The sequence below is a fragment of the Neodiprion lecontei genome, chromosome 6, assembly GCF_021901455.1.
Source record: "Neodiprion lecontei isolate iyNeoLeco1 chromosome 6, iyNeoLeco1.1, whole genome shotgun sequence".
NCBI lineage: Eukaryota > Metazoa > Arthropoda > Insecta > Hymenoptera > Diprionidae > Neodiprion > Neodiprion lecontei.
Genome location: NC_060265.1, coordinates 6753417 through 6764262, shown reverse-complemented (window position 1 = coordinate 6764262; position 10846 = coordinate 6753417). Strand labels below are relative to the sequence as shown.

Sequence of the window (10846 nt, the reverse complement as noted above, 5' to 3'; positions counted from 1 at the left end):
TTGAGACAAGCTGAACCAACTATCAGCTAATTTTTGCTCTAGATACTCCTTATAAGTATTTAAGTCTAACAAAACGGTTATCTGTTTATTTTTCTGTAAGAAAATGTAGAAGATTAGGGAAGGATAGATAACAAAGATTTAAGAAACATATTTTTACTTCTAAATTGCATACATCTTATGCACAATTACTGCTACCGTGGAATATATGCATTATATAATGGCCAGTAATGTTCGGTGCAGAAAAATATGAAATGAATACAAGTAATCTAGGTAACGAATACACTGCACTATTTGCTTGTATTAGTTAGGTACATGTTTCACTTGTGGTGGGCGTAATTCGTCGTGAACACGGTAATATTGCTGGGCGGCCAAACTTTGCACATTGCACGACCTCGTAACAGGGCCTGTGGAACGGGGCCGTACATACGAGAATCCGATGAATTGTTGCTATTATCACCTTCGAGCCAAACATGACCAATAGGTACCTGAAAACAGTAAACAACAAACACGTATAATACGAGCCATGCGTCGTCGACGCTCTTCATTATTCCGATGAGCGCTCGGATTTCTGTTCTCAAAAAATACAAAATTATTCAAAGAGCAGTAACTCCCCAGGTTCGTCATATTTTTTAAAATTTCTTTAATACGTCCAACTTTTTAACATTTTGCCGCTCGCGTGTACATTTTTTAACGTGTTGCGTGAGCATTGGCATGTCAACAACACAGAACTCACGATGTAAGTTGAAAAGCCGTCATGTATTTTGTCTCCTGGGACACCAGTCACCCGTTTGCAAATGTGTTGACATGGGTTCGATGGGCATTTTGCGATAACTATATCTCCTCTGTGTATACGTTGTAGTCGCGGTGATACGTGCTCCGTTAGTAGTACATCGTTACTGTAAATTGTTGGCTCCATGGAAGGCCCTGTACACTGAAATACGAGACAACAATTACTTAGAAAGAAAAACAAATTAGTAAAATGAGAAAATAAAATGTAGGGGAAAAGAAGTGAACCACAATAGGAAGGCAAGATAATTTGCATGTATCATCGAGTTAAAAGTCAAGAAATAGATAATGAGAAAGTTATTATATACATGGTGACTCAGGACTATCACTTCATAGGCTGTCGATATTTATATAAAGAACACATTATTCCCATTTGATGTTTTACCACAGCTTGTTTATGATTCGATTCCAAATTACAAAACATCGAAAAGTCGAAGACAACGACAACTTCTTGTAGTTTAGAATGATACGAATTATCGCGGCAAAAATCTATTTAGACGAAGACTGGTGACATCTGTTTTGCGCGGTCGGCAGAGTAGGACTTGAGCGACGATACTTCATTTAGGACCAATCGTTATTGCGTGCGGTAATTCTAGATATCGGCAGAGGTTCAACGGATAAACTCTAACCTCAAAGTAACATTAGTAGTGTCAGATTATAATGATATAATGGACGCATTTGCAGATAACAGTAGTTATAAAAACAACTTACCACGACAAAATCACCGACGTATTCTAACGCACAGTGAGTTACGCACCCGTATTGTAATAAAGTACCTATCGTGCCCAATATCTTGAATGAAAATTTATTCAACATTATTCGTGAGTATGAGTAACATTATCGTCTTGAATATTTAACAAGTTTAAATATTGGCCTTGGCTTGTTTATACACGTTCAAAAGAAAAAAAATGCAAGATAAAACTTGAGCACAACACTTAAAATCTACATCGGTGGACCAGGCACAGGTCTCGACAGATTGGTAAGTCACGTGGATATCAAAATTTTGAAGTCGACATAAACGAGAAGAAGAAATTACAGCTGGCATCATACGCAGCTTATAAAGGAGATCAGTCTCAAATACAGTTAGCGTCAATAGTTGTTTAATTATATTCGCCCGATGAATAAATTACGCAACGCTATTAGTTTTATTCTTATATCAACAAGGTTCGAGCTTGTGTTGAATTCATCGACAGAACGGTAGAACAGTAAACAGAAAATTTGTGATGTATGCATGCGTGTCATGAGCTTGACGCTGCGAATTTCACGAATACTTTGTGAACACATAAGCGGCACTGAATTTTCTCACCGAGTTTCAGAATTCAGTTGGCTGTGAGTTACCATTGATGTATTGCGGTTTATTTTCTATCCTCGTTGGGTGTCCAACAATGGATTGAATGTAGTGTTTTAAATTGCTCTTCATAGAGTTTAATGTGTTTTTTACTAAAAAAAAGTATTTTGTACTTTAACCAATAAATGAGTCCCGTGAATATATCATGTTTGGATACTACATTTTGTGGGCAAAGTTTTTCAACTCCATCATTTTATACTAGTACCTTATAGTTGAAATAATTTTACAAATTACAAATAATTCTTCAAGGTGAGTGTGCAACAAAATATCTGTCGTTACAACATTATTATTTCATATCGTCAGTTGAAAATGAGTAGTGTTTTCAATTGGATTTCCACTAACGTTTTCCAAACTAATAACATAAAAATAAATCCGGCATGTGCCATTATTTTGCGTCTCATGTAGTGATTCATACGTACCCCTTCACTCCTATGAATCATTCCTTCTTTTCTTTATGATGATTGTCTCCATCTGTGCCTGTAAGTTGTTGATAAAAAAATAATTACCTAGTTTAGATTGCATGCCAACTTTTATACAGCAATTAAAATCAACTTATTTAATTAACTGCGTCAAAAGGCTAAGTTCGATTTTAAATTAGATTCTGTGTATTTCTCAGCTATCTATTAGTATCTAAGATTGCACGAGCATATACTCTGTAAGTAGGTGCTGATTACAGTCTGATAATCGTCTATGTCATGACCTACATTTCTACGTCACCAATTCCACGCGCTCGTTAGTCTTACCCATCACCTCTAATCACTAATTTAATTGTTTGAATATGTGTCATTGTGATAACTGGATGTGTAATCGGACATCACATGTATTTAACAATAGCAGACGTTGACCTTTGTCCATTCTGCTAATCGTCATCTAAAATTGTATGTATAACAATGTTTGATGATTATTTGATCAGGTATATTCTAAATTAAATCGAATTGATATCATCTGTATATGAAAGCATCAAATAATTGAATTAAATATATATCCAATTGCTTCCAAAGTTTTGATCGATCAAGCTTGATTGAAAACCCAATTTGTCACTCATACTGAGTTTTGATAACAAGTTCTTATGTGGTGAATGAATCTTGGTAAGTTAGCTTGATGTTAAATTATGTGCTGACCTATATTTACTTAATTACCATAATCTTACCATAAGAACTTGGTATTGGTGATTAGCTGAACTTTTGATCAAGCTCGATCGATCAAAGCTTCTGGTACAGATTCCTAATGTATATTCGACGGCATATCACAATATCGCTAATTCACTAATCTTCTCAGATCTGTATTACTTCTGAAGATACTGGGTTACAATTCTCAAATGCAGATAATAATTTTGAGGTCAGAAAAAATTGAAGTAGCTCCTACTGTATTAACAAACTTCATCTGTATGTTGATTTTGCTGTAATCCACATCTCAGCAGAGATATTGTACATAATACGGCACAGAAATCTCTGGAAAATATATAACACATGAGATTTGAATATTTGAGCTTGAGAAGCTTAGCATTTTTTATATTTCTTGATCCAGAGTTCGAATCTTTGATCTCTTATTTCCATTCCAACATCACATGACTGTGGTCGGCTGAAATATTTATAGAAGTCCTGGATTATCACTAAAAATAATATAACGAACGGAACAAAGAACCAGCCTTTGATACTTTCCAACATACATGTAATGCACAGGGTCATTTTTTCGTTGCTGATTACGACCCTTCAGTGAGAGAGAGCTGCTTCTGCAGGTCCTAGCTGGAACGGTTGCGTTAGTCATACTTATTTTCAGCAACGAAAAAATGACCCTGTATAACTATGTACAGTCATTATGCTTCTTAGCTTTCACCAGTTGGTAGAAACTCCAGTTTGTATTAAGGTGTTAGTCGGTTATGTGCAATTGTGACAAGTACGTAGGTCTTGATAAAATTTTTAATGAAGATATGAGCTTGATTATTTAGAGCACTGATTAAAACTTACATGGTCTCATTGTGTCAGTACTCAATTGATCATAAATCAAATATGCTGGTAAAGCCCAGCAGTTGATATTTATTTAAATACAAGGATTCCCTATAAGCTGTGTATTCATGTATTCAAATCTAACGAAAGTCACAAGGTTGAGGTTAGTGACCTTGACGCAATGAACACTGAAAGGAAAATCAGAATTTTTCTGCCTCAGAATAACTTTGAAAGCGTAGAATGTGCAAATTCTAAGTGTGTTAATACTTTATCACAGTTTACTAAACTTCAGACAAGACTGAAGTTGAAAAGTAATGTGCTTTTTGAAAAATATATTGTTAAATTAAAGTTACAAACTTCAACCTTGTCCAAAGTTAGCTGCTATTTAAATAAATAGTGTTGAACCATACTTATCCTGAAATTAAGATATCTGAAATTGATAAATAATACTGGTTTCATACTTTTTTCCAGCATTTAATAACAACAATGGGCCGTTATACTGGGAAAAAATGTCGACTGCTAACAATGCTGTGGCTCACTTTTATCTTCTTTTTGGTAGAAATAGGTTTTGGCTATTTCACCAACTCGATGGCTTTAATAGCTGACAGTTTTCACATGCTGTCGGATGGGCTTGCTCTAGTAGTGGCATTCCTCTCGGTGAAGGTAAGAAAACCAGCTACTGATTATTGCTGAAAAATTCATGAAATCTGACTGTTGAACTCAAATTACTCGCTGATGTCGGCACAAATTGAACGTGGCACTTCGCATTTCTGTTCTATTTATACTTAAATATAAATATTCACATGCGACATATGTGCTTGCAAGCTGCTACCGACATTTTTACAATACACAGTCAACTGTTGAGCTGTATAAATTTGTGATAAAACATTTATTTCAAACAATGCTTTGTTATTATAATCAATTGGATACTCCGATCAATTGCTGCATACTTACAGTAAGGTTGCGATCAAGACGCTCCGCATACAATTGATAGCCAATAATAACTATGAGTGCTTTGTTTTATTTTTGGTCTCATTGAAACCAGAGCGATTGACTGGTAGTTAGGGGAACTAAACTTGAATTAAATGAAGTTGATGATAGCAACATGACAGCGATGACTTTTTTTTTAGAATAACTCGTTATTTTAAAATTTTACAATTATTCGAAATTCACTAAACAGTAACATAGGGTGGCCACGCAACTGGAAAACCTGAAAAACCTGGAGATATCAGGGAATTTAAAAGGAGTCATCGAAAACTGGGAATTGTCAGGGAATTTTTCTTCGTTCATGAAAGAAACTGAAAACATTACTTTTATACCATGGCAATTAGAAATCATTTTTTTACGTTGAGAAAAAGAATTGGCTTAAATTGAATTTTTTGTACATTATATTTTTTTTCAATTTGAATTGAATTTGAACTAAATATTGAGTTAATAAGCTGAACGATTTAGGTTTTAGTACCTTACTAGAACTGGGAAAATGTCAGGGAAAACTGGGTCCTAGGTCCTGGAAAATTTGGAAATGTGAAATTTTTTTTATAAAATTTGTGGCCGGCCCAAATACAGCATGAATATACTCATATTTTGATGATGCAACTTCTTGATATATGTATATTCTGATGTTACGAATTACAGATTTTTTCCTCAATATGTCGTTACATTAATTGTTACTAGCTTGAACCTCATATAATTAATGACATGAAAAGTAATGACCAATCTACTGAAATAGTGGAAATAGAATATCTGGATAACTTGACCTTAGCTGATCAAGCTTCGAATTTGGAGTTACGAAATTTTACTGTAATTACAGTCATATTCATATCTGAATCACTTGGAAATGATTTATTTTATTGCTTTCACAGATGTCACCAAAGAAATGGTCGAAAAATACTTTCGGCTGGGCCAGGGCTGAGGTACTCGGTGCTTTGGTAAATGCAGTGTTTCTGGTTGCACTATGCTTCAGTATTACTGTTGAAGCATTTGGACGCTTCATAGAACCTGAAGAAATCCATGAGCCTGAACTTCTTGTCGTGGTTGGTGTAACGGGACTGCTAGTTAATGTGGTAGGACTGTGCTTATTCCATGGTGAGTGAGAAGAAATTTTATTCGTGATATATTTTTAATACCTGTCAACCGAAAATGTTTATTCGTAGGTGGGGGTTTAAAATTTTTTTTAATTTTAAAACTCTAATTTATATGATTTACGTTCGACTTTTTTTTATAAAGAAAGAGATAAATGTGTGAAAGTCCAAAACTTCACTGAACGCAACCCATATTTCTTAATTATACACGTAAGCAGCTCTGTGATTAAATACAAGGCTAGTAGTAACCGAGTCGTACGGTGTAGACGAAAACGGGAAGGTTTCAGTCAGACGAAGAAGTGCATATGGTTACTGTTTTACGACTGTTCTCAGGTTTTATGTATTTGAATAAGATGTTTGATTTTTAGGTGATATAAATACGAACTAACAATCATTTGTTCGGTCATTTCATAATTTAATCCGTTGTGTAGGTCGAAGAAGCAAAGAGGTAACTTGTCATCCTCCTGAAGATATCGGAGTTGACTCCATTAAATACGAAGTAACTACCGACTCTGCATCGACGAGTGATGTAGGTCAGCTAATCTAAAGAAAATTCTTCTCATTATTGAGAATGCAGAACAAAAATATCGTGACACATTTTTAAGTTTACGAAAATTTTCAGATCTTGGTAATTTCCTTGACTAAAATTGAAATATATTTGTTTAATAATTTTTCATGGATCTTATTTACTCGAAGAAACGTATCAACGAGGGTTCATAGTTATTTTTGCCTGTCTGACTGAAAACTCTCCTACAGCCTAGTTGCCTAAATGAATTTTAAATCCCGCTGTATCAATGATAAATGACTCTCATTAAATACGAGACTCATTGATACACATGCATAAATAATAAATAGATACTAGTGATCAAATAGAATAAGTTTACTAGATTTAAAAAAATCTAATTTCAATATGCAGTTATAGTAATATTGAGAAAAATGGATTATGTTGCAAAGATGGTGTTTAATTCTTAGTTTGATGATAAATTTGACTGCTAGAAAGAATCACGCACCTTCAAGAGGTAATGGAAATCTCATTGTTCCCGATCTGAATAAAATATTTGCCTAATTTCAGAGCATGGAAGTTCTCATGGGCATGCACATGGAATTTCTCGAAGTCACAATCGGCTCAGCACTCTTGTTGGCACCGATGATAACGAAAATGAAGGACAGTGCAGACCTCCTACTCCACCAGTAAAGCGAGCACATGGTCATAGTCATGATGCTGGCCAAATGAATATGCGAGGTGTATTCCTCCACGTTTTGTCTGATGCACTGGGATCCGTTATTGTTATTGTTTCTGCGCTGATCGTATGGCTCACAGACTGGTCTTTTAAGTAAGATTGATGAGAAATCATTATATTTGTTGTAGTCAATGCGAAATAATAGAAAGAATGAATAAGAACGTTCATTGTGCAGAATATTTTGACACATAGTTTTCTATTATATACCAAGGAAAGGAGCTGAGAATAAATATTTTCATACAGTTTTTCAATTTGCAATATTTTGCTAGGTATCAAAGCTCTTTGATAAATTGGATAATTTATTTAATACTTTCTGTTCACAGACGTTATATAGATCCTGCGTTGTCGCTACTGTTGGTGATACTCATATTGAAATCCGTCTGGCCGTTATTACGGGAATCAGCTTTAATCTTACTGCAAACAGTCCCTACGCATATACAGGTAAAGCGACGAGGATTTAGTCTTGCTTCTATACTTTTTTTTTCGTATTGTATAAAAAAGAAGTTACAGTTGAATACTCTCCTCGCCAAACATCTTTGATACATTATTGAGACTTAATATTGGAAATTGGGTTTCAGGTGTGGTATTTAATGACAGAGGTTCAAGTAGAGTATTTATATTTTATCTGGTAGTTTTTAGCCGTTTGTATATCCTATTCTTCGTAAACAAAGATAAGCCTCTAGAAGAACGACCTAACGCCTTTTTTTTCTTCGAGCCATACACACTAGACATGACGTTATACAAAATATATTCTTACTTTACAATATTATTTATGCTCATATTCCAACACTTATCTTACGTTCATGATTTTCTACAGGTTGACGCAATTCAGCAGCGCTTACTGGACAATGTTGACGGTGTGTTGGCGGTACATGAATTTCATGTATGGCAACTGGCTGGAGAACGAATTATAGCCTCTGCCCATATCCGTTGCCGTAATCTCTCCGAATATATGAAGATTGCTGAACAAGTTAAAGAGTTTTTCCATAACGAAGGAATTCACTCAACTACAATACAGCCGGAATTTATAGATGTAAGTTTCTTCTCATAATTTTTATTCTAATCCGCTGATTATAGAGTATCATTGTATGGTAAGTATTGTTTGGGAGTAAATAGGTTCCGGGGAAAGAAGGGCCTGCCCTACTTCCACCCTTCAGTCCCTTTCCCCCCACCCCGCACTTAGGGATTGACTACGTTCGTCGTTTGGTATGTTTTTCATCTCGACATTTTGGGCGCAAACATCAAGCGATAGACCCAGTTTCACCAGTCCTCACGTGGAACAGGAGCAGAGACGCGGACAGGGTGGAAATAAGACGCTCTCTCCTTCCCCCAAAACCCCTCTACTCCTAAATAATATTAACCTTGATCAAAAATTGTTGTTAAATATCAGACAAAAACGTAACTACCATCACAGTATTGGTAAAGTCAACCATGATTACTTGGACTTAATGTAAAAACTAAATGATAAGTTTTCGGCACAAACATTGAAGTTCTCCTTTATATTTATCATTGCAGTACCATGACAATAGCGCAGTACAAGAAACCCCGACCGAAGATTGCGTCCTCGATTGCCCAAAGACCGACAAGCCATGCAACCAAGCTACCTGCTGTGGACCGTCAAAACAGGTCAGTCTTTCATTCCGTCAAATAATTAACATCCTTGATGTCCCTTATCCTCAATCCCTACAGTACTACTTGAAGAGAAATGCAAACCGATGTCACAATCCTCCAAAGTCCAAATGTCTCGGACGGTGCCTTGATGGTATCAATTCGGAATCTAATACATGTTTAGGTACAATATTCGTTACTTAAATTCTAAAAGTAACTTTGTGTCCTATACGAATAATATTGGTTCATCATCAACATTCCTTAATAAATTGCTTTTGTTCATTTACTGCATTATTTTTGTCGATAAAATGACAATTACTTAGGGTCGTGAAACGCCATCACCCGGAGAAACGCCATACATGTGCAGGCAGCGGAATAGTCTGGCAAGATCGAACGTCGCTATAGAAGGAATGGAACAGCAGGAGGTTAATGAAATGGAGCGCGGCCACTTGTTGTCGCTACCTACTCCTCATCATTCCGTCAACTTACCTTATCCTTTGGTCAACTCACCGCAGGCCTGACTCTCTCCATGTCATATTAACGAATGCCTACCTCCATAGCTGATCGTGTCCAGTCACGCCACGTCACAATGCCATTGTACAAACGTAATAAATTAGTTCACCCAAGCGCTTATCTCATTACGACTGCTCTGTTGATGAAAGTCTAAATTGAACAGATTAGCACGCAGTATCGTGATTAGTTTCACAACTTGTATCAACCAAGCGCGCTAATTTATTATCTGCACGCATTTAAAAGTGGGTGGCTTATTAGTTAAAGGTATTGTATAATATATTATTTCTAGTACTTTACCCAGGAGTTCGGAAGAGGAATAGGCTGGATCTTATATAATTTTTTATAGTTTGCTTGCTTATCATCGGGTAAGTAAGTATAGCTGATTGAATGCCAAAGGCATATACGTACCAAATGGAACATAATATTATCTTTTCATGATGATCATGAATTTGACCTGGCTGCCTTGATGATATTCAGATGATGCCTGTACGTAACGTTATATGTATAAGTATAAAATGATACTTTTATAAATTCTTTTATTTCGCACAAGCGCACGTTTCTCCATTTTTAGAAGAATCCAATAACTACATTTCTGTACAGCAATAGTTATTATTACTTCTGAGTAGAATCTGTACACTGTTTGCGTTTGTTAAATTTTTATCAACATTATTTAGAAATGGAACATTCACATTAGGTCCTCATGACTCATCATTTCTTTTATTGTTTATTATTCTTATCATTACTATTATCTTCAGTCATTCATTTTACCAACAAGCCTGTGTCGAAGTTGAAGTATTATCTGTGTATGAAAAATGGTCCATTCTGAATATCTAATAGATACTTGAAATATAGTTTACTATTAGCAAATTTACTGATACAAAGACTATGTTCAATTTCATAATGTCTTGTACGTTTCCCCTGCTATTGTACAATATCCATGTATAATTATATACATACATATCTATTATCTGTATATAATTGTACTTATAGATATTTTATGCTGTCTGCAGTGATATTATCAAAGGGAAGTGCAAATCAAGAGATTGAATACTGAGATCGATCTGAGACTTGTATCTGTTCTTTGATATAAAACTTCCACGCTCGTGCGAAGTTGATCAGTCGACGGCAGTGCTAATTTTAGCTATACAAATAACATATTTAGCACGTTGGTAAAAAATGAGAAAAAAAAAACAAAATTGAAAGGTCTTCGTGCTATTAAAAGATTTAGACACAATGCTAAAACCGCTACCAGACATTCTGAGCCTGACGTAGTTACTACTAGTAGACTCGCTCTGTTTTTTACGAAAGAAAAAAAAGAATATT

At 35.3% G+C, this 10846-nt stretch overlaps 2 protein-coding genes across 6 annotated transcripts; one reads left to right on the top strand and one right to left on the bottom strand.

Moving 5' to 3' along the window:
* Positions 1–137: 137 nt before the first annotated feature.
* On the bottom strand, positions 138–2656 carry LOC107222752 (mitochondrial inner membrane protease subunit 1). Of its 2 annotated transcripts, none has more exons than XM_046743477.1 (3): positions 2554–2656; positions 734–931; positions 138–485 (listed from the first exon to the last, which is right to left on the bottom strand). In XM_046743477.1, the coding sequence occupies exons 1-3, from the start codon at positions 2572–2574 to the stop codon at positions 318–320; spliced, it is 387 nt and encodes a 128-aa protein (XP_046599433.1). In that variant the 5' UTR covers positions 2575–2656; the 3' UTR covers positions 138–317. The 2 variants fall into 2 exon arrangements, with proteins under 2 accessions (XP_046599433.1, XP_015517740.1); XM_015662254.2 differs by lacking the exon at positions 2554–2656 and adding an exon at positions 1498–1636.
* Positions 1393–10774, top strand: LOC107223051 (zinc transporter 1). Of its 4 annotated transcripts, none has more exons than XM_046743472.1 (8): positions 1393–1530; positions 4552–4743; positions 5943–6165; positions 7234–7495; positions 7726–7843; positions 8220–8435; positions 8918–9028; positions 9334–10774. In XM_046743472.1, exons 2-8 carry the CDS (start codon positions 4567–4569, stop codon positions 9529–9531), a joined length of 1305 nt encoding a protein of 434 aa, XP_046599428.1. In that variant the 5' UTR covers positions 1393–1530; positions 4552–4566; the 3' UTR covers positions 9532–10774. The 4 variants fall into 4 exon arrangements, with proteins under 4 accessions (XP_046599428.1, XP_046599427.1, XP_046599426.1 ...); XM_046743471.1 differs by lacking the exon at positions 1393–1530 and adding an exon at positions 1634–1765; XM_046743470.1 differs by lacking the exon at positions 1393–1530 and adding an exon at positions 2103–2383.
* The last annotated feature ends 72 nt before the right edge of the window (positions 10775–10846 follow it).

Coding starts and splice junctions, on each gene's coding strand:
- LOC107222752 (XM_015662254.2), bottom strand. CDS start 1,602: ATGTTGAATAAATTTTCATTCAAGATATTGGGCACGATAGGTACTTTA. Junction 932..1,497: donor ACGTCGGTGATTTTGTCGTG/GTAAGTTGTTTT, acceptor CTCGTATTTCAG/TGTACAGGGCCTTCCATGGA. Junction 486..733: donor ACGGCTTTTCAACTTACATC/GTGAGTTCTGTG, acceptor TACTGTTTTCAG/GTACCTATTGGTCATGTTTG.
- LOC107223051 (XM_046743472.1), top strand. CDS start 4,567: ATGGGCCGTTATACTGGGAAAAAATGTCGACTGCTAACAATGCTGTGG. Junction 4,744..5,942: donor TGGCATTCCTCTCGGTGAAG/GTAAGAAAACCA, acceptor TTGCTTTCACAG/ATGTCACCAAAGAAATGGTC. Junction 7,844..8,219: donor CAGTCCCTACGCATATACAG/GTAAAGCGACGA, acceptor GATTTTCTACAG/GTTGACGCAATTCAGCAGCG.